A 24,502-nucleotide genomic window follows, 5' to 3' on the forward strand; every position below is an offset into this window, starting at 1 on the left:
CCATATCGCCTTTTTTTCCAACGTTCTAGTATGATAAAAAAATTATATATATATATATATATATATATATATATATATATATATATATATATATATATAGTTTTTCATACTAGAATGTCGTGTTCCCAGTTTGGCACAGCTTCGCCACAGGAAACACGAAAGCAGTCGAAGACGTCCGTCTTCTGGTCGGCTCCTGATCGTTGTCAGAAGGAGGCTAGTTTTTTGAACACGCAAAGGCTTCTATTATTTGGAAAAGAACAACCCGGATTCCTTTAAGTAATCAGTAATAATTTTATAATTACCTAAGGGACCTTTAACAATGAACAATAAGAAAATTGCATTTACAAATGAAATCATTAATAAATGAGGGAGCTATGAGTTGTATAAAAGACAAGGAGCGGCCTTTCTTGTCACAAATTACAGTCATTACTTTTCTCTTTCCTTCGAGACAATTCTTGCACCGTTCAACACCTTCATAACAATAACTTGCCGATGTACTGTATCGAACATAAATTACTTGAATTTTAATAATTAGTAACTGTTGTCTGCACGCTGGCAAGACCGCTCACTTTTATGGCTTAAAGATGACCTTCGTTACACTTTCATATTACAAACAGAAGTACGATAAAATCTGAAGATCTACAAAGGTTTTATATAGATCGAAGCGGAATACTCAATTCAACTTCTGTTAAAATGTATCTTTGACTGGGCAAACGATATATTAGCGTTCGCGCTAGATGCTCATCTTTACAGTTACGTAAATTATGTAAAACAAATGTCTTTCAAAGAATAGGTCTCATCTCATAAGTTGATTATTTAATACACAGCTAGGTGAATGCCTTCCCAAGGGTACTCACAACTTTCACACGACGTAAAGCCCAATAATATTACAACATCGCCCGATTATTTGTCGATTTTAGTTATGTTCAGTTACAGGTACCTTCTAAAAGGATCCCCACTACCCGTGAAATATATCGATACTTGAGGCGTCGTCATGATAGCAATGTTGTCGAACTTAAGTACCCAACGAGGGATTGGCTACAGATTTGGTGAGCTGTCCATTCGCCTCTCATCACCACGGCAGATAGATCGTGTTCGTATATATTAATCAACAGCAAGACCGTCACCCGCCGACGATTGTACGACATCCACATGGTAGATTCACCGCTCTGCCTTATATGTGGCATGCAGGACACCGACGAACATTTTCTGCAGTGCAATGAGGCAAAGGATGTTTGGCGGCTGACGCAACGCATCATGGAACTCCTTCGACGCACCGACGAGTCCACGACCACGGCGGACGCTTTATTTTTTCCAGACGCTTTCTTTTTCCCCTCACAGAAAACGTCGGCTACCCGCTGGATTGGAGAACACGCATCGCACTACGTGGTCTCGCGGACCGTGATGCTGGGCCTGAGGTATTGGTATTATCTACTAGAACAACACTAAATCATCCGACGTGTTCTAAATACAAAACACACTTTTCGAACGTTCTAGGCACCGGTGGGGAGTTGCAGCTTTACGTAGTTTCGTGGAAAAGGATATTACTACCAGTGAAGTGACGAGGATGTCACTTCAACCCTATATTTCTTTCCTTTCTTTTTCATAAGTGATTATTTTTTTATCCTGGGACACTAAAATTAAATAAAAAAATCGGAAAGAGCATGCTCCCCCCCCCCCCCCCCCATAGGAACCATCCGAGTTCGAAACCCGGTCTGCCGCACAATTTTACATTGCTAGAAAGTTTCAAAACAGTCCACACACCATCGTGGAGTGACAGATACATTCTGGAAAGAAAGTTCGAAGTTCTGAGAAGTGAGACAGCACCAGATGTGAAAGTATTTATGGGTATCTGTCAAGGAAATAGTTCGACGCCGTTAATGGGCAGATCATACAGGGGAACTGAAACAGACTAAAAACTATACAGACGGTAACGGGATACTGCGAACTGAATTTCATCAGGACTTACTGCAGCAAATGCTCTTGTGACACTTAATTCATGTCTTAGAGTGTCACCAGTGTTTACTTGTGTGCTTATTGTTTTGATTTTCGCCACAGACAAAAGTTTAGGGGACGTTTTTTTTGGGGGGGGGGGGGGCAGACCAGACAGCGAGGACATCGGTATCATCGGATTAGGGAAGGAAGGGGAAGGAAGTCGGCCGTGCCCTTTCAAAGGAACCAGCCCGGCATTTGCCTGGAGTGATTTAGGGAAATCACGGAAAACCTAAATCAGGATGGCCGGACGCGGCATTGAACCGTCGTCCTCCCGAATGCGAGTCCAGTGAGGGGACGTTAATTTTGGTCAGTGTGCACGTCATTTTATATTTCCAGAACTACCGATCAAGCTATCTTCAACTGTTTTGCTACGATGGTCAGTAATTATTGCAGAAGAGTGGAGACAGGGTTATATACGTATCACCTGGGCTGATTGATCCAACAGCATGTCTTGCAACAACTGCTGCAACATATCTGTTACGAAATGCAGATACTTGTGGCTACCTAGAGCTCTATCAATAAAACAGGGACCAAAGAGGCAATTTATTGAAAAGCACGCACTACACGTTGGCAGAACAAGGTCGTTGATTATTCCCTCAACCAGGTCGGTTTTTTTTACTGACCTGTAGAGCATACTGCGAGGACTGATTTGCCATCGGTTTGTAAACGACGGTTTATCTGTAAATAAAATGTGACACAGAATCGAAATATCCTTTTACAGTTTCCGTAGGCACAATTTGGAGAGCTGCAGGCAATTTTGAAAGTCACTACCACGGTGCCGTTGATGGAGTGAAATACGGAAAGCATTGTAGCCAGATACGCTGACCAGATTTTTTCCTTCTCTCTTAACTACCGGTTTGTTCGTTATTTTTCGCTACCAGTTCCGTGCGGATGTCTCATGATGTCTCTTTTATTCTATCGATGAAAACTTCAGTTAATTAGAATGATACGTTGACAGTTGATTGAATAGGTATATCATTTGACAAAATGCTGCTGAGAAAATTGACAGGAAGTTTCAAGCAATCTGTAACTGCCAAATGTGTATGTTTGTTAGATTAGAACCAACTGTGGTGTTTCCCACACTGTTGGAGGAGCTGGGATTGTACAGAGTTTGGGACGTTTTTGTGTCCTAGGGTGCTCTGTGCGTACATTTGCTGAAAGCTATGCATGTAATTAGTACCTCGGGAACACATTAGGCTTTTCTCTGATTCGCAATGGAGGTCTTCCTGCAGTTTGCGATGCCGTAAGAAATTATCAGTGGCTTTGATGTGGGTGCATACAGAATGAACTTCTACTACCACTTTCTATACTAATTAAACACATCACCGATACATTTTATTCTCTCATGACTCCTGATGTGTTCTTTACTGATCGAGATTTTTCTTCTGATTTGACCAACAGAAATATAAACCAGTATTCTTTCCTGCAAGGTCCACCTTTTTAAATGGAGCACAGTGGTTGGTCATTATGCGAAATTTTCCTTTCTCATTACATATGCCTCTGCAAAATCCGCAGGTAGTTCGCCTGCTTGGCTGAGTGGTAACGTGCTTGCCTCGTAAGCCGCGGGCCCGCGTCCGATTCCCGGCCGCGGTGGAGATTTTTTTCGCCCGCGGACTGGGTGCAGTGCTGCCATCATCATCGAGGCGCAAGTCGCCCAATATGGCGTCAGCCCGACTAAGACTTGCCACCTTGCGGCTGAACTTCCCCGGACAGTCTCCTCGCCAACGATGCCACACGATCGTTTAATTTTTTAATTGCGTATGGGAACCAAACCACTGTGAAAGTGTTCTGTTGCAAGACGGTGTTTCTGTAGGTCACGCCCAAATCCAATTTACCCTTATAGCCTCTTGTTCGATTGATTTCCATAGTAACTCAAGAGAGCCGGTATAATTATATTTCATCGACATTCGGTATTTCATTACATAGTGTCACGAACTCGGTCTGTATCAATCAGGAACATCTGCGACGGTTGAGAAATCAGGCATCCAGTCACGGAACAAGGTTTCTCTTCTAATCTCCCAATTTTCTTGCACATTCCGGAGAATTCTGGGGCAGGGAAGTATTTTGAAACATCGTTTTCCTAGCTACTGGTGTCACCAATACTAGTCCTCGTATATACCTGCCGTCACTCCATAAATGAAGTACAAGATCTGATACATTCAGCGCTTTGACTGTATCTAGACTTTCCCCATCTCATATATTTCAGCCTTATGACCCCAAGAAAACTATTACAGGTGCATATTATTCGTCGTTAATGTACCGTTTGAAAACCGAGCTGAAAGGAAAAGGCGGCGATTGGACCGCAAAAAGTACTTTTCCTTCACGACACTGCACCAGCATACACCTCGGCAGCTGTGGTCGCAAAATTGGTTGGTTTGGTTTGTGGGGGTTAAAGGGACCAGACTATGTCGCAAAATTAATGGAAATAGGATTCCAACTCGTTTCACATACCACGTATTCTCCAGATTTGGTTCCCTCGGACTACTGTTTGTTCCCCAATTTGAAGAAATGGCTGGCGGGACAAAGATTTTATTCAAACGAGGAGGTAATTGCAGCAACTAATAGCTATTTTGCAGACTTGGGCAATTCCTATTGTCCGGAAGGGATCAACAAATCAGAACAGCATTGGACGAAGTGTATAAGTCTAAAAGGAGACTGTGTCGATAAATAAAAACGGTTTACCCCAAACAGGTAAGTAGTTTTCATTTTTGCACGGACTTTTCAAAGGCCCGTCGTACGTCAGCAGTGCGTCGGATGCGCCCGGCTGATACACAGCAAAAGATGCCCTTAACAACTGATGACCCAAAACGAGTTATTCAGAGCGCTGTCCCTCTCCGCAAGTACATTGCTTTTTTTCCTTTCTTATGAAGCAGTACACGTACGCTATATACGAGCAGTGGCATATTGTAAAGTGGGTCGGGGCACTTGTGGGTTGAGGTGACATTAACTCTGTCTGATGCTTGAGAAGAAATTGTAGGTTTTAAGAATTGCGTCCCACCAAATGGAGCGGCAGCGAGTAACGATAAAAGGATTTATTATTATCAATAAATTGACAAGCATAACAAACTTTTCATACTATGAATATTTAAGAAGTCTTCTTCGAATGCTGGTTATAACTCCGGCCGGAAAGATAGACCGAATGAATCTCATGATCCTAGCATTAGTCGTAGCCCTTGACCCGCGGGTTAGTAGAGATGTGAAGCACGTGACAGAAAAGACAGAGCAGGTCCCCGCCAGAGGAATTCCGGGACGACGAGTTTATCATAGACGGCATAGCGCTGAATGGAGCGCGCGTTCTTCCCCAGTTGCATGTGGCACCGGCTGTGCGTCTGCAGACTGTTTTGCTGACACTGCACTCGGCTGTTTAAGGCTACCGTAAGAATATCTTTGCGGGCATCTCTCGCGTCCTCCACAGATGTAGTCCCAGCGTGAGGTATTACACGACTCGTCGTTAAAATTGCAACACCAGGAAGGGTATTGTGCGTATATAGTACACTACGAATAACGCGTCATCCAATTTGTAGATAGTGGTATACAAGGTTGAGGTTTAGTACACATATAACATACACTACTGGCCATTAAAATTGCTACACCACGAAGATGACGTGCTACAGACGGGAAATTCAACCGACAGGAAGAAGGTGCTGTGATATGAAAATGATTAGCTTTTCAGAGCATTCACACAAGGATGGCGCCGGTGTCGACACCTACAACGCGCTGACATGAGGTAAAGTTTCCAATCGATTTCTCAGACACAAATAGCAGTTGACCGGCGCTGCCTGGTGAAACGTTGTTGTGATGCCTCGTGTAAGGAGGAGAAATGCGTACCATCACGTTTCCGACTTTGATAAAGGTCGGATTGTAGCCTATCGCGATTGCAGTTTATCGTATCGAGACATTGCTGCTCGCGTTGGTCGAGATCCAATGACTGTTAGCAGAATATAGCATCGGTGGGTTCAGAAGGGTAATACGCAACGCCGTGCTGGATGCCAACGGCCTCGTATCATTAGAAGTCGAGATGACAGGCATCTTATCCGCATGGCTGTAACGGATCGTGCAGCCACGTCTCGATCCCTGAGTCAACAGATGGGGACGTTTGCAAGACAATAACCATCTGCACGAACAGTTCGAGGACGTTTGCAGCAGCATGGACTATCAGCTCGGAAACCATGGCTGCGGTTACCCTTGACGCTGCATCACAGACAGGAGCGCGTGCGATGGTGTACTCAACGACGAACCCGCGTGCGCGAATGGCGAAACGTCTTTTTTTCAGATGAATCTAGGTTCTGTTTACAGAATCACGTTGGTCGCATCTGTGTTTGGCGACATCGCGGTGAACGCACATTGGAAGCATATATTAGTCGTCGCCATACTGGCGTATCACCCGGCGTGATGGTTAGACGTCTCGGTCACCTCTTGTTCGCACTGACAGCACTTCGAGCAGTGGACGTTACATTTCAGTATGTTACGACCCGTGGCTCTACACTTCATTCGATCCCTACGAAACCATACATTTCAGCAGGATAATGCACGACCGCATGTTACAGGTCCTGTACGGGCCTTTCTTGATACAGAAAATGTTCGACTGCTGTCCTGGCCAGCACATTCTCCAGATCTCTGCCCAATTGAAAACGTCTGGTCAGTGGTGGCCGAGCAACTGGCTCGACACAATACGCCAGTCACTACTCTTGATGAACTGTGGTGTGGTGTTGAAGCTGCATGGGCAGCTGTACCTGTACACGCCATCCAAGCTCTGTTTGACTCAATGCCGAGGCGTATCAAGGCCGTTATAACGGCCAGAGGTGGTTGATCTGGGTACTGATTTCTCAGGATCTATGTACCCAAACTGGGTGAAAATGTAATCACATATCAGTCGTAGTATAATATATTTGTCCAATTAATACCCGTTTATTATCTACATTTCTTGTTGGTGTAGCAATTTTAATGGCCAGTAGCGTAGTTCTAAGTTCTAGAGGACTGATGACCTCAGATGTTAAGTCGCATAGTGGTCAGAGCCATTTGAACCATTCGTACGTCATCCCAGCTTTCTTGCCGGAGGAACTGAACCACGTCTGTGAACTGTTATTTCCATGCAGCCGAGATGTGTGCTCTGCAGGTGTCGTCTCCCCAGAGTGACCGTTGGCCGTTGTCGCTGTTGCACAGGTGGGGACGTGCAAGATGGGCCCCCGCTCCGACCCGGACGCCGTGGTCGACGCCCGCCTCCGGGTCCACGGGGTGCGCGGGTTGCGCGTCGTGGACGCCGCCATCGCGCCCGTGCTGCCCTCCTGCCACACCAACACGGTCGCCATCATGATCGCCGAGAAGGCGGCCGACATGATCAAGCAGGACCACGGCAAGATCTCGCTGGCGCACTGAGCGGTCGTCTCGCCGGCTGGCGCGTCTCTGCGCCCCAGCCGGGCCCTCTGTCTGCCTACCTCAACACCTTCCCCTTATCTGTACCTGCAATCTGCGTACTGAAACACTGTGCGCGTGGCGGAAGCTCGATTGTGTAACAGTAACATCACCCACCCACTCTCTTTATACTACACTAACTGATCAACTGGCGTTGCCCAGTTATCTATTAATCCCGACTTCATGGGACGAAAAGGTATGGGAAAACAATTCCCTGGACGTTTAGCTCTTCCAGAAGGTTCTAACGCTTTTTCGCATTTCGTTAGACTAAAATTGGACTTAAAGGTCAACAAGACATCAGGGCTGTCGGCAGTGGCTCTGCTGCCGAAGACTCGATGATAGCATTATGTCGCTTTCTATTGTTTTAACATGGCATCCTGTTCACTTTTTGACTCTATCCATACGAGTGCCATGTCTGTCTTTTTCAGCTAGTAAAACATATGTATAATAAGTTACTTGCAGACGTTCTGGAGTTACAGACATTTTAGTTAGATGACTGTTAACAGCCATCAAGTATTTCATGACGCCCACATTTGACCGTCACCTGTCTTACTGTAAACCTTAATACCGATTTTTGTCTTAGACCTTCATCAACTTAGAAAAATGTTCAAATATGTATCAAATCTTATGGGACTTAAGTGCTAAGATCTTCAGTCCCTAAGCTTACACACTCTTAACCTAAATTATCCTAAGGACAAATACACACACACCCATGCCCGAGGGAGGACTCGAACCTCCGCTGGGACCAGCCGCACTTTCTTTTTTTTTTTTCATCTTTCATTCCTTCCCCTGACGGGAGAAGGCGGGCACATGGAGAACCTAGTGTTCTTTGGCACAGATCAACTTAAAAACAGTTCAAGTAAATACATCTCTTGTGTCATTATTTGACAGCGAGTACGTCGCAGGTGTTATAATACCCAGTAAATTCCGGTCTAGTAAGTTCCCCGCAGGACATTTACTGAAGCACTCAGTAGTCATATCAGTTAACAGGCAGTGTTTTGTATCCCGCCTGGAAGGCGGCGCGTGGGTCTGCTATGGAAAATTTAAAGGTTGGCCGAATGAAAGAGACGAGTAGGAGCAGCTGAGGTAAAACACTGCATGTAAAGTTAAAGAGGTAAAGAGGCTTTTGTTGGTGACTGAATATAAACAGATGCACACATAGCTTTGTACAGATGAGCACGTAGGTGCGAAGCCTTAGACCCGTCATAAGTAGTGCAAAGTCGATATTCCAAGCGAAGCTGAAGTGAAGTGTCCCGTCCGTCTGCTCTTGACGAACTGGGCCAAAATGGAGCGGCGCTCTTAGAACTGCACAGCGTCGGCTAGAGGGCGCTGTGGTCGGCGAAGATCTTCCGCTCTCGTAGTGCCAACCTTAGAACGGGCACCTACGCTGTGACATCGTACCTACCGATACTACACAGTGTATACACTAATGAGAAGTCATTAGGGTATACTGTGCCCTGTTGATGAGAAGTCATTAGCGTATACACTGCCGTGTTAACCGACGTCACTATTGAGTGAACTTAATAGTGTAGAATTTATTACATACTATAACACCTGAGTTGCATTCAGTGTCAAATTATGACATGAGAGATGTATTTTCTTGAACTGTTCGTAACCTTATATAAACTAGTTTATGTTTATGGTTTTCAATGAAACATCTGATGGTCAAATATGAATTTCATGAGTTCTAACGTTGTAATCGACTACACTCGTATCCATAAATATATATATATATATATATACTGAATTGTCATCATGTGCAGAATATCTAACGAAGTACAGATTTTGCAGAAATGAATCGAAAAGTTATGTACGATTACTCGCGCAAACTAATGTTTACAGAGATGTAAATACTTTTATGTAGCTCACAAATTGGAAGTTTAAGGAACATAAAACTAAATAAACCATACGTAAAATAATCATATTACAAATATTTCATAGAGATGGTTTGTCTAAATGAATCATGTTGCTCTCAATATTTCCTTAGTGAACCAAGCGAAAGAGTGTTGTAACTTTAGAAACCCAGGGGTTGGCTGCTAGAGCTACTTTGCAAATTTCGTCGACCGAATATGGCACACTTTCCCTTGTGTTTATCTTCCAGGCATTATCAACATGAATCTGGAAGTCTCCCTTGCGGCCACTTTTCTGATATCTGGTAACCGCGGTTTCAGAAGAACATGCTTTTGAACAAATTATCTGTAATTTTCAAATATGAGGCTTCTGTAAACATCAAGTAGCGATGCGTTCCATCAGCAAATATGCAGAAAACAAAGAACATCTGTATGTCGAAGTTCTTTATTTTCTTTTCATTTGTTCATTATGGTCATTTCACTCAGATACAATTGGAAAATCGGACTAAGTCTATAGAACCATCTATGGACGTCTTTCTTTGGATGTTCTCTTTCATGTAGTCTGTCCTGTAGGAAAATGAGAATTTCCATTACGCTCCACATTGGGAGCAAAAACCTTGACGGATCGAGCATCGCTTCCTTCACACTTCTCTCCGCCTTCCATTAACACTACTTGTCAGTATTTCCACACTGACGATATGCACTCAAGAGTAGCTCGGACAAGCGTTTCGCTAGCGATGTTATCCTCGGATGAACAACGTATTAATTCTCCCAATGAATCCGACTTACTGATAAGTAGATCCTATCTTCATTCGCTCCAGATGAATACCACTAGAGGTTTGACGAAAGTGACTGATTCCAGTGAGTGGCCAACGATGACGATGTCAAACTATACCAGGCTTTTTTTTTTCGCTGTATCACCTTGATCCGCGTCAGTTACATGCTTTAAAGAATATTGGTGGTTGTGCAGTTGAACAAACTCGTTGTAGGACAAAATTCTAAACGAGCTGTTCCTTTTGTTAAAAATCTTCTTCGGCGAATTAACGTTATATGTAAACGTATACATCGAAATTAGTAAAGAGATATAGTTGACAGAGAGAGATTTACTACTTGTATGCAGCGATATATCACACCAAAGCGTCAAAATGGGCCACTGAAACCCTGGTCTCGGGTTCAACAAAATCTTGAAACGCAGGGTTACGAATTTAGTTGTCAACTGCTTTCCGTTAGCCACATAACTGCATATGAATTCAACTTCGTGCTTTTGATATTTGTAACTAAAAAACCATTGCAGGTGCACAACATTTTTACATACAAGCGCAATCGTCATACCGTATCATTTGTGCCAATGTTACTTTTACTGTTTTATCATTAGTTCTTTGTTGAGGCCGATTAGAGTCTCATTAAACTTAATTACAGCTCACAGTGATCATTGGCTCCTTTCGGCCCACAATTTCGTCCTTCTTCGTGTTTACTCCGATCGAGGTTGCATCCTGAATTCTTATCTGCTCGTATTATCCAGGCTTTCCCTATCATTTGTAGAAGACGTCTCTGTAGAACACATTTCCAGATCTGATTGTCATTATTTCTAGAACATAATGGTTTTTTATGACTTGTATCCAATAAATAAAATCTTATTTAGAGTCAAACCTACGGCTTTCTTTTATCTGAGGTGACGATAAATTGGCACATTTTTGCGTATTGGTTCTGTGGTTTTCCTGGTTCATCTTAAACTTCATTGTTGAACCTTTTTATTTGATATCATACCCTTAATAGGGTCCGAGAACTCTTAGTGATCATCCGCGATTTTCTAGCTTTGAGCTCGCATACAATTTGATTATCAGCGTCTGGCTTGTACTGAAACACTGTTATGCTTCTTTCTTCACACTAACATGTCTGACCATATCTGTGACATCCTCAATGATTGTTTATTTACTCCGTCTGTACATACAAGGGTGGAATATTCTGTGAATGTGAAATAATCTGGAGTAGGTTGTTACAACTGTTTAAAATATAGTTATTGTGTTTTACCTGTAGGTTACTTTTTTCTGTGATTGTCTATGCATTTCATCCACAAGCCGATACCAAAAGCAGTACGCCACCTGCAACATACTTATGCCATTGTCGGAAAACACCTAATTTGTAACATCTGCAAAAAGGGAGGGAAAAATATCACATAGTAGCTTTGACACTTACTGTGGTTGCTGTGGACGTGCTCGTAGCCTTGTGATAAGGGATATTAGGTTTTTTGATAGGCTTTATTGCACCTTCTTCATTTTTGGTGAACTATTTACGCCATTCAGTTGCGTATTTTAAGGCCTTTGACAAAAACAGTTCAATTCATTAATTTATAAGCAAATTTAATGTGATGTGTAATAAACACATAAACTCATCTATATCTTCTATATTCAATAAATTTCTATCAGTTATTTTTGATGTGAAATAAACAGTCATCCCCTGTCACAACTGTAGAGAGGAACGTTTGGTTGAAGGCGAACTTGTAACTGTTTTTTTTTTGTCAGAAAACTAGCGCCGTGATTTTCCTCTAATGATGTTGAACTATTTTTCTCCAGTTTTTTCTAGTTTCACAGGCACTCAGAAACATGATCGCAACTGTATAAAGAGTTACTGCGTCAGACTGGTTTTACGGCGGTATATATTGGTATTTTAGGAGATCAGTTTTCGTTGTGACTTACGGTAGGACACTTCGAGTTCTCGTATTTGTTCCCGATTCGCTGCCTTGCCCACTCTGTGCCCGTGCGATCTGCTCTAGGTAGTGAAATTTGTTTACTCCGATGAAGTCTTCTTGTTTCATAACGTTGATGGGGCGTTTTCAGCTTTCTCGAAGGATACCTGAAAACCATTTTCTTCATTAATTTGTGTTATCAGATTTGTTAGGTGTTGTAACGCTGATTTTTGAATGTTTACTTATGAAATATGCTTTCTGCCACTTTCCAAGCGTTTTAAAGAGTAAAAGAATCCACTATATTCCGAGTATTCCCGGTACTTTCTTCTATGATATCACATTGACGCTATCTCGATTTAGGATTGTTTGAACAAAAGTTTAACATAACAGAGTCAACTGCTGACTTCTTGCCTTCCATGAGATATTCTAGATTTCATAGCATTTTATTGTTATCATATTGTGCCTGTCTGATATGACAAATGACTGCCCATTATTGTACAATAATTTACGTAGATTAGAATAAGATACCGATAATTAATCTAGCCTTAGATTTGTGTCTTACTAAACAGCGTATTTTATTTACACGTAGCTTAAAGTTAGGTCTGCTATGACACGCAATGCCAAGGTGTAGGGACTACACATTAACAAGCCTAAAGAAGGCAATCATCATTTGATTTTCAAAGCCTGAGTTAAGAATGACGAAAGCAGCGTTAATACCGAGCAGATTCCCACCCCCCCCCCCCTCCCCTTGCCCTCCAAATGCAGTCACGTTAGTACATTTACCGTAGAATCCATGTTTAACCAAAGGAGTTTCAGTGACATCAGAAAGCATTGAATATCGTAGATTTGTCACTTCTAGCTCAATATAAACATTAATGAAGAGTGAAACCATACAATTCTGATCCAAAACGTTGTTTGTAATTGGTTTCCAGCAACGTCTGAAGGAAATGGAAAACTATGGAAGCAACTGGAGTACCCTTCTTCGTCGATTGTGGGCTCATAGTGTCTTGTTAAGGTTTTCCTTTCGAATGTTAATAGTACCTCATCATCATTTTTAGTAAACGTTAAAACGTAATGTTGACATAGTAATAAGGCATTGCAGCTGATTTGTATCAGCGAATTTTGAAGTTCATGGTAAGAGTTCTTTTTCTTTGTTACGACTTGGTATAAATGTAAGGCGTTCTGTCAGTAGACGGTAGACATACATGTGTGTGTATATCTGTTGTGTTCTTGCTGAATATACTCGCTACGTACGTGTCGTGGTCAACTCTACTGAATGTTAGTTCATTTGCGGCTAAAGGTGCATCAGTTAGGATTTTCTTACTTTTCCCCAGTTATTTTACATTCTTCACATTAACGCACAGTTCGGCTTCCTCAGCAGTTATAAAAGGTGAACCAAATTGACGCTCGGACGCTACAGCGCCATTCCTTGCATATTTACAGTACAGCAATTTCTTAAAAAAAAAAAAAATCTCGCCCCGTACATATTGTCGGTAGAAAACAGACGTCAAAGAGAGGCAGTCTGTCAACACTTTAATCTCATGTTCGACAGTGAATCTTCATTTAATAGTCTAAATGCAGGGCATGTTGACCAGGTAGGGCAGTGGATAGAGTTCTGCGTTAGAATACTCGAGTTCGGGTTACATATCGGGTCAGGGTGCAACTTTTATGATTTCGTGTGTTTACTCTGCGTGATATGATACTTGGTCTCTCAACCGTTGAACAGCAATTACAGCAAATCTTATACAAAACACTTGCAGATAATTAGTACTTGCACAGAAATGAGGTTACAATCGTTTTCGTTATTCAACTTTTAAGCGAAGAGTTCAGAGGAACGTGGTCTATCTAGCGAGTACTAAATGTTTGGAGATGCAGTGAGGTCCAGTTGAGCTCTGAAAACTGCATATGTTTTGTGAAAGACATGTTGCCACAGGCAGTGTTTTTAAAATATTACAGCTGGCCCCTATTACTCAACATCCATAAGTTTTGTAATTATTTCTGTCTTATAACAGATAAAGTACTTTGAATGGTACTAAAACGGAAACATTTCCCAATGTTATGCAAAATTATATTTATCCGGTTACGAACCGGCTTTCGGATTTTTAGGTTATCTTCAGCTGACAACTAAATATCGCAAACACAGATAAAATCATTTACGACTTCCACAGATAGTGTTTACTCAGAAGATAGAAAGATACAAAAATGATGACATATAGAGTATTTACGCAGGAAAGTATTGCCACAGTCTATTACAGCCTTAACACTCCATCTAGTTTTTCTTACCCACTGCTATGTAACGCGCCAAGCGGCCAGCAAGTTACACTTCTGAACATGACGTCGGATGAGTACGAATGCTATCATTTATTCTGATTTGTAACCTTATTTTTGCAATAGAGAGCGTATGTAGTGGCACAAAAGTCTACAATAGCTAAAAACTGATACTATATTTGTCATTATTTAGTTTCCTAAGGACCAAGGAAAGTATAAAACGGTACACTACAGGACACTAAATTTACGATTATCTTGTGCCGTATAGATATTTAATGAAGGGAGTCGTTTTCCTTTATGGACTAAAAATTGCTAGTAAACACCAGAAGACCAGATCTTTCGCAGAAAGACCTCTTATATCTGCTCAACAACGAGAAGTTTTGTTCGTTGCACTTCCTGCCAGATCAGTGAACGTGGAGCGTAGGAAACTTGTCTGGAATGAAGTACCTGTAGTATTTAAAGTACCAAATATACCAAACCAGCTTTAGATGAAAGGAAAACCACATACACGTAATATGAAACACCATCAGCAGCAAAACAGTAACACAGATGAAACCAGTTCCATAATTGTTGCCATATCTGAATCACAAACGGCAAGACTATTCATCACACCTACTTTTCAAGCAAAGGTTTCTAGATTTACAAAAAAAAATTCGCTCATTAGAAACTCGAGTGATGTGTAAGAATGGGTGAATCATGAAAGACTAAACTAAACTAAACTCCGTCCGAACAGACCTTGGACGGCCTAACGGCACCGACCGGCCGCCGTGTCATCCTCAAACCACGGGCGTCACTGGATGCGAATATGGAGGGGTATGTGGTCAGCACAACGCTCTCCCGGCCGTTTGTCAGTTTACGAGATCGGAGGCGCTGCTTCTCAGTCAAGTAGCTCCTCAGGTTGCCTCACAAGGGCTGAGTGCACCCCGCTTGCCAACAGCGCTCGGCAGACCGTATGGTCGCCCATCCAAGTGCCAGCCCAGGCCGACATAGCTTATTAGTGATCTGACGGGAATCGGTGGGGTGGATCATTAGGCTCCACAAAAAAAAATTTTACGTGTCAAAGGAAGCGCCTATCGTTACAAGAACAAACAAGAACAGAAATATAGTCTCCTCGTGCATTTGTCTATATTCTCTTGTTTCCAGCGGACTAAGGTGCAATTATACACATATTCGAGAGTATTTCTTCATGAATAAATTGTCGCTTATGTCACTGAATCAATGAGACTCCATGTTTTCACATTTATTTCACAATGGTTAATGTCTCTTGGTAATTTACTAATGCAAGGAAAGGAAAAATGCAACAATTACTTCAATAATTAGGTAGAAAAATAACCAAAAACATTCCATATCCTTACGAGGTAAGTGGCTGTTTGCTTTCTCACTTCTTGGAGCGCTTGTTGTCGCTCTAGCTATCGAAGAAGGTAACTGTTGCACCAGAAACTGTCGCGTTTGTATGTGTTACACTGTAGTATCAGATTTTTTGTTACACAAAAATAATTGCGTTAAATAAGAAAGAAAATAGTTCATTATACGGAGATATATTTAAGAGGTAATGAGAAATGATTCCGAATTTACAATTTCAATCCATTGTTTGTAGCTAAATATAAATTTAAGAGATGGAAGAAAGGAAACTGAGTTTGATCATTTAGTACTGTTAATAGTTACTGTACATTATGTGATTGTTAATTTACAATATTCACTGCAGGCGTATTTTTACTTTCCTTTAGAGACTGTAAAACTTCAGATTATTACAGTCTGTAAAGATAAGAAGGAACATAAGCCTGCTGGAAATACTGGAAATCAATAAACATATGACACATTGTATGATGGAGCTCAGTGTCGTTTCTCCCCTTTCTTAAATTAGCTTTTAGTTACAAATAATAGATTGAAATTGTAAATTCAAAATCTGCTGTTAAATATATTTCCACATAAAAAACTGTTTTCTTTTTGAAACTTCCTGGCAGATTAAAACTGTGTGCCCGACCGAGACTCGAACTCGGGACCTTTGCTTTTCGCGGGCAAAGGTCCCGAGTTCGAGTCTCGGTCGGGCACACCGTTTTAATCTGCCAGGAAGATTCATATCAGCGCACACTCCGCTGCAGAGTGAACATCTCATTCTGTTTTCTTTTTATTTAATGTAATTATTTTTGTGTGGCACAAAATGTTATATTTTCCTAAGTAAACAATCTACATGTCATCGAGTTTGTATCTTCTGTGTAAATAATATCTGTGCAAGTCGCACCTCATTTCACGCGTGTTAGCGACATTCAATTGTCATCTGAAAATGGCCTAAGAAGCCGAAACCCAGTTCGTAACCAAAAAAATATAAGTTTGTTGAACATTAGAAAGCATCTCCTTTTTATTATTATAATCACGTTCTGCCAAGCACCGACAGAAAATTCAATTAATTTTAATGTATTTTTAACTGATTATAAGACTTCATGAATATTTATGACATGTCTCATCAATAAATATTGTAATCAAAAGTTAATAAACTATATTTTTATAATACGTATTTTTAATAATCAGTGTATGCTACAGCATTATTCAACAGATCTAAATTAGGAATCTAAGATGCACCTAGACCCGGAACCGAATTTGTGAGTTTGAGTATTCTAACATAAAACTTCACGCATTCCGTTAACTGGGCAATATGTTTAGATTTCTGGAATGAAAATTCTTGTCTGAACTGTGATTACATTGTTGCCAAACCGCCTTTCTTTGACGTCCGTAGTTTGTGGAAAATATGCTCGACACGGAAGTTTGTAACAAACATATTTGAACAGGTAGTTTACAAGAAATCGAGTTGTGGTCTCTGAGTGCACAAATTTTGGTTTCCTGTATAAAACAGTTTTGAATCATTCTGATTGCTTCCGTATTGTTACTGCTTGTATTGCTTCCTAATGCAGCATACTCCGCCCACGGCCGTGCACTGATGTTTACACTTTGCAAGTGGCTGTCCTTGGAGCCAGTTTCGGCATACGTTGCCAAAAATAGTGTACCATGTTTGCATGCGACGGGTGCGGCGTGCATCATGTTGACGGTGCGAGGAACCGCAGGCAGATAAACCAGGAGGAGTGCCCCAGGCGCCTATCTAATCTGCAGGGACAAACAGCCGCCTGTTGACGCCCGTCTGTATGTACCGCGTCCCGGACAACAGATTTCTCTCGCTCCCATCACAGCCGGCGACACTGTATTCGGCCGTTGCCTTCCGCGGACAATAGTCACTCCTTATCGAGAGCCCAGACAATACCCATTCGCACGCCAGCTGTCGCGATTAAGCTCACAGGTGGTTGATCTGTCCGGCGCTACGCTCCAAACAACACTGCTGATACCACACGTTCGTCACGCTACAGATGTTAAAATAATACTGTCGTAGATGTTTAGCTTCGTAGACGCATAAGTATATTTGATAGAAATAAGTCGATATTAATCACTATGTCAGAATTGTGTTCATTCCAGGTCGGTGCCGAGAGGCAAACATACATCCATTCGCAGAGAGGTGTTAATACATTTTTCAAGCTGGTGATGAGGTCTTACATCCAACAGTTCGAAACATCATGTATCAGCGCGTATCCTCTAGAATGAGTAGAGTCCTTGACAGGAGCAATACTTGTCTTTTACTTGAAACAAACATTGTGCTTCATTTTACCCCCCTGGGCGTTATCAAGCAACATGACGGTAAACACAGTAACAAATGATTGGTTTCAAACAGAAAAAAATAACGAAATACCTGTTCCTGGATACACAAAAATGCGGTGTATTATTTTTTTATAGAACACTTTCGTTCTGTCAACGTTCAAAATAACCTCCAATCGACCTACAAAAGCCATCTGATCTACTACGCATGGGCGTCGATCGAGATTTTCGACTCTCTCTTGTGTTCTTACGCCAGTGGCTTAATGTGTGATTTTGTTGGCGTAATTAATGTAAACTTTCCCCAGGCGGTAATCAAAGAAGAAAGACTTCTTGTAAAAGTATGCAAGATCTAGTTAAGTTCGCGGTTCGATCCAACTTGAACCTTACAAACACGGTAGTATCGTAGTAAGAAGGCCAGACAAACAAAACGATTTAATTATTAATTTTATAATATTAAAATTCACAAAATTTTGGTAAAGACCGTACAAAAACATGAATTTTACATTTTGCAAGTGCAAAAACAGGTTTTTTCCTTTTTTTAAAATCAGTATTCACGGTAGATTTTCGCCAAATTCTCGCTCTGCGTACGTGCGCCATAGCTTACTTGGTTTTTATAGGCCAATTAGAGGCTATTTTCAGGGATGACAGACCACAAGTCTCATACATCAATTTGGTCGTTTCGAGTTCAGCTACACCACTGTGGTACGTTATAAACAGTTGTTGTTCTCATCCTGTATGTACATAAACACGTAACGTGATTCACAATAAAAAAATAGAAAATTCAAATGGCATATCATACTCTCGCCAAATGGTGTAGATTCTTATATTAATAGATTTCAAGCCTACATCTAGAAGGGAAAAGTCCAACCGCTATGCGAGTCTAGTCACCGAACCAGCACTAATAGTATAGTACCTTGAAATAGGAGATCTTATGATTTAAAATAGAAACAGACATGACATCTTCAAAGTCTAAATATCAAGTTACATGAAAACTCTTGCTTAAGAGTGAAAGAATTTATACTTCACAGTATGGTGCTTTTCAAAATAACATATTAAGTTAGAACACTACCAGCTTGAAAGTAACACTTTGTTATTTGTATGTACAGATCTACGAAGTTATTACAGTAGAACGAACCGCTCTCATGAAGCCATATTTCACTGTGAGCATTGCACAATTCCAACCATGTCACAAGCATTCTGTCGCGACGTCTTAATTTCACGCCCAGTTGGTTTTCCGTGTGGCCACAGCCCACAGTACGAGCCACGTAAATGGTATGTGATGATACTTCAAAGACGTTCGCTGCCTTCGGCCTCGACCCATTGAGTTGACAGAAGTTGTGCTCCAGAGCTTGAAGTTATCCATTGGAGCGTATACTGGCAATACAAAAGCACCGTCTTTGACGCCTGCGTGAGGGAATCGCAAAAAGTAATGTTTACGGCACCTCTGACAACAATTTCCAGTGGGCTTTTCAATATGACCATCGTGGGGACAAAGTTACATTTAATTAAATGAGTCGAACCATTCTATGTCACTACCAATGTGGGGCGGGGGGGAGGGGGGGGGGGGATAAATCGCGCTGATATGTTGACAGCAAAAGGGAAAACCAGAACTCGACCTATTCATTATTGTTTAGTCCTGTGGTGGTCTCAAACAAAAATGGCCCATACCTCGTATTTCGTTCAATTTCGGAGATCTTTAAACAGTACTATGTGGCTGCTTCTTTCTCAAGACACTCCCTTTATCGACACGGCCACTAAAATGATACGTTGGCTTACCAACGAAGTCCGCTCCTGATTTGTTTTGGTACCTGTGGATGGGGAGACACCATTTAACACCATGATCAGAATTGTGCATTTGTAGAATAGGAAATAAAACCTGTGTGTAGAGCAGTGTGACTAAATTGAATGTAAATATCTCTATAAAACGGCACACTCTTTTTTTAACAACTTCGTCCGCCGAACATCCTAGTAATTCCGTTGTTAAAACCATGGCGTTATTACCAGTCTACTGAATCACACTATTACGTAAATTTCGAATTATAAAGCTGTTAAACGTGTCACCAGCTCAGAGAGCGTGTTAACACGAATCACTGCGGCTATAAAGCATTACAGAGGATGCGTGGAATCAGTTAAATTGTTGGTACTAATTGTTCTTTGCTCAGCAGACGTACTGATATATATACCCACTCTAAATATCTCACCCTTCTGGATGCTGTAGAAAGAAGTTCCGATGTATTTTATGGTCTTATTAAAGCTTAATTGTCAATCAGGAAATGGCCAATATGTTACTCGTATCGACAACATACTTGCAGTCTTGTCTGAAAGGAAGCGGAGTTTAATGCAGCAGCCTAAGTGTCACGGTTTAAACTTAAACTTGCAACGTAGATGAAATGTTTCTTTTCAATAATGTAGAACCTCAATAGCCACATTGCACTTAGTAACGTTGTATGTAGGATTTAAAGACACTTAGAATTAAACAGGAAATTAAGGTACCTTTCGAGAACGTATTTTTGTTTGTCTTATAGTTAGCTTTCTGGTTGTAAAACATTGATTTCTACGGTACCTTATTGTGATACAATTATTGTACTGATGGTTGCATTAAGTAAATACTCTTAAGAACTGCTGCATTTCTGTTTAGTTATATTAAGTAACTACCTTTAAGAACTGCTGTATTAATGTTATGTAATCTAATATAATTTAGTTAATACTGACCTGTTATCTACTACAGACGACAGAAAATAAAGTACAAATGCCATAACGAAACTAAATTGTTGATACTTATTTCCTCCATGCCCATCCCAATGTAATATACGTTTTACAAAAAAATGGTTCAAATGGCTCTAAGCACTATGGGACTTAACATCTGAGGTCATCAGTCCCCTAGACTTAGAAACTACTTAAACCTAACTAACCTAAGGACATCACACACATCCATGCCCGAAGCAGGATTCGAACCTGCGACCGTAGCAGCAGCGCGGTTCCGGACTGAAGCGCCCAGAACCGCTCGACCACCGCGGCCGGCTACGTTTTACAGTTAGCAACTATTGTAATAAATACGCTTCTCAATTGTTTAACGTTTTGCAATAACAATATTTGTTTCAAAGTAATATCTCATTTACTAATGTAGTGCAGTCATCTATCCGTTAATACAACAAAAACTCTTAGATGCTTACGTGATGTTCGTAGTGTCCGTTACTTAATAATTACAAGTAATGTCTTCAGCTCGTAAGCCCTTTTATTCATTAACGGCCAGGTAGTCAAACCTGTTGTGCTTATTTCATACACATTATGTGAATGACGCTAGTTCTACTAACTCTAAAGAGCGTATTTAAGACTTTGTGTACATTTCTGAACCAATTATTCCACTGTATCAAAAGGATACAACGATGCTCCCCCCTTTCCGTTCTATTATAGTTACAGCAGAAAAATTTCAACAGTTAACTCACGCCGGCCGATGTGGCCGGTCGGTCCTAGGCGCTACGGTCGCAGGTTCGAATCCTGCCTCAGTTATGGATGTCTGTGATGTCCTTAGGTTAGTTAGGTTTACGTAGTTCCAAGTCCTAGGGGACTGATGACCTCAGATGTTAAGTCCCATAGTGCTGAGAGTTATTTGAACCATTTGTACAGTCTCCGCCTAGAAGAGGCCAAAGGGACACACTATCAACATTCAGTGCATTCAGGACTAGACCAGTGTTCATAGATAGTGCAGTGCAGTTGGACACTGAACAACATTACCACCCATCTTCTTCACATTCAAGTACGTAAGATATAATTTATATCAATAACTTACTGTAAACCGCTGCTAATCTATGCTTCCATCTCTTTCTGTGTACTTTGCCTAGACCTAAACTTGCTGGAAATAACGAAACACCCTCAAGGGCAATGGTCGGTGACACCAGGGTACAATATGTGCCTACTGGGGTGTTGTAGTGTTTGTGATTCATTTTTTTACGAAACCATTTTTTGTGAAAACTGGCACATACTATGAACAAAGTCCAATAAATTAATAACTCTAGCCATTCTAATTTAACTCCAAGCTCAAAATGAGAATAAAACTATGGTTCAAATTGATGTCAGAGATTGTCATTTGCAGCGCGTGATTAGCAGAACGGTCTGAGGCGCTGCAGTCATGGACTGTGCGGCTGATCCCGGAGGATGTTCGAGTCCTCCCTCAGGCATGGGTGTGTGTGTTTGTCCTTAGGATAATTTAGGTTAAGTAGTGTGTAAGCTTAGGGACTGATGACCTTAGCAGTTAAGTCACATAAGATTTCACACACATTTGAACATTTAGATTGCCATTTGCATGTTAAAAGCTCTGGACGTTTGTTTACAAGTTGTTGGGAGTCTTACTGAGTACAAACTGAACGGTGGCCAGGAGCGCAGAGGAGCAGACTCAGCGTGCGGCCATTAGCAAGGTCTTTTCGAAGGACAAACACGCACTACAGCAGGGGAAAGGCGAGGACAGGTAGAAAGCTGGGACAAGTACGAGGGTTTGCTTAAAAGTAAAGACTCTGAATTTTTTATGTGAAAACTCTTATAGCTTTTAAAATAAAACAAACTTTACTAACATTTTATAACTTCATTCTTCATGTCTACATATTTGCAACCCTCTGTCTTTAGAGGATTCCGAATTGTAGCGTTAACATAGAGTATCTAACGTAATTATCTGATTTGATCCATTAGGAATGGTTTTTGAAAGCCTGCGACTGTAGATACAATAGGTTTGTTTATAAATAAATAAATCTTCTGCTACCAGTAACGATTTTTTCTTTATTTTACTATTCGCACGACGCGTTTCGAGAAATAATTCCCATTTTCAAGTGCGTTTCTCTTATGTGTGTTAAGCCATTTTTTTTGATGTTGTCAGTGTGTGTGAGTCTGCTTCATTTTGTTGACTTTTACTGTAATACATAAGAAACGCGATTTTTAGTTGGGTATCAATTCTTTCTGTGAGGTTAGTGGCTAAAGTTTCAGAACAATTTGTACTTACAGTTTTCTAATGGTCCATTTGTGTAGAGTCTCACACACACTTAACATCACACACAACTTGTACACTTTACACATCGAAAATATCTTATATAAACAAAACAGTTACAAATATCTTCTTACAGGTAGTTCACAGAGATAACATTATAGGTCTTCCACAGATTATGATATGCTTTTGTACAGAGGTTATTTATCTTAACAATTTGGCTCATGAATTACTTATATCGATTTTACAATTGTGCTTATTTCTATGTTTTACCATTTTTATTTAAGTATATTATCGAAACATCTGAAGAAATTCACTGATTCACTTTCAAGTTTTTCATTTGATATTTTATCTTCATTTTTCCTATAATGTGAATATATCTCCAGTTCTTCAAGCAAATCCATTTTATGTCCTTTATTTAGTCGGTGGCATACTTTTAACATTTTGCTCTATTTTTCCAAATGGGTGTCCTGAATTATGTATGTGTGTTGCTATTGCTGATGTAGTGTGTTTGTTGTGTGTGTATGCTCTAATGTGCTCTGTGTATCTGGTGTTGATATTTCGGCCTGTTTGTCCTACATAGAACTTGGATCATTCCTGGCATGTTATCTTGTATAGTCCAGAGTCTGAATATGGATCATGATTACACTTTATGTTATGTATTAGTTTTTGGTGTAGTTTATTGGATGTAGAAAACCCAATTTTTACTCTGTGATTTTTGAAAATATTTGCAATCTTCTGTGATACATTGCCTATGTATGGAATGCTAGATATATATTTGTTTTTCTCTTTTTCTTCTGTGGTGCAATTTATACCTGGCTTTCTCTTCACTTTGTCTAAGATTGTGTCAACCATGGAAGCATTGTAACCATTGGCAACTGCAATCTTCTTCACTGTGTTTATTACTTGTTGCATATTTTCCTGGTTCAATGATATTTTTGTTGCCCTATGCAGCATTGACCTGTATGCTGCCTGTTTATGGATATTTGGGTGACATGAGGTTGCAGGGATTGTGGTGTCAGTCATTGTGTTGGGACATACGACATTTGCAACCATCCGCCGGCTAGCTTTCACTGTCATCAATCGTCCCCATACTGTGCCGACCTGGCCCAATTCCGATTTTCATCTGTTTTCCAAAACTTAAAGAACGCCTCACTCTGATAATGATTAAGTGTGCAAGCAGTGACACTATTAACAAGCTGGTCTTTTGTTGTGAGAATGTGTTTGTCGCCAGGATGACTATGTTGAGAAAAGAAGGAAGAGTAAAGACGTAGAGTGTTAATAAAGTTTGTCTTCTTTAAAAGCTTTCACATTAAAAAATTATGAGGCACTACATTTCAGCACGCCGTCATACGATGGGTGCAGTAAGCTCTGCCAAAGAGGAGCCATGTGTTTTAAACTACGGAACGATATTATATAGTGTTTTTAACGTGGGTAGTCCACGGGAAGCAAGATGGTGCACCAGAAGCAAACAACGACCGGGGAACACAGTACCGCAGTGCCCTCCACTCCGGGAAATGCTTGGTCCAGGACAGTGCAAAGACAAGACCTCGGGGAATCAAATGAGAGGCTCCTCAGGTCTTTCGTGTTTGAGAACATAGCACCCGCATCGCCAGGCTGGCACCAGTTTAATTGTATTGTCGTTCATTCCCATAAGAATCAGTAAGAGCAGCAACCAAT

At 40.9% G+C, this 24,502-nt stretch overlaps 1 protein-coding gene across 2 annotated transcripts in view; it reads left to right on the forward strand.

Annotated features, from left to right (window-relative positions):
• Positions 1-14,711, forward strand: part of LOC126284470 (glucose dehydrogenase [FAD, quinone]-like) — a 527,859-nt gene extending 513,148 nt beyond the window's left edge. For both annotated transcript variants that reach the window (XM_049983422.1, XM_049983423.1), the window contains one exon: positions 7,159-14,711. In XM_049983422.1, the coding sequence (XP_049839379.1) occupies positions 7,159-7,371 (213 nt within the window). In that variant the 3' untranslated portion in view covers positions 7,372-14,711. The remainder of the gene's footprint in view (positions 1-7,158) is intronic.
• Positions 14,712-24,502: the final 9,791 nt, after the last annotated feature.

The sequence above is a fragment of the Schistocerca gregaria genome, chromosome 8 (genome assembly GCF_023897955.1).
Source record: "Schistocerca gregaria isolate iqSchGreg1 chromosome 8, iqSchGreg1.2, whole genome shotgun sequence".
Taxonomy (NCBI): Eukaryota; Metazoa; Arthropoda; class Insecta; order Orthoptera; family Acrididae; genus Schistocerca; species Schistocerca gregaria.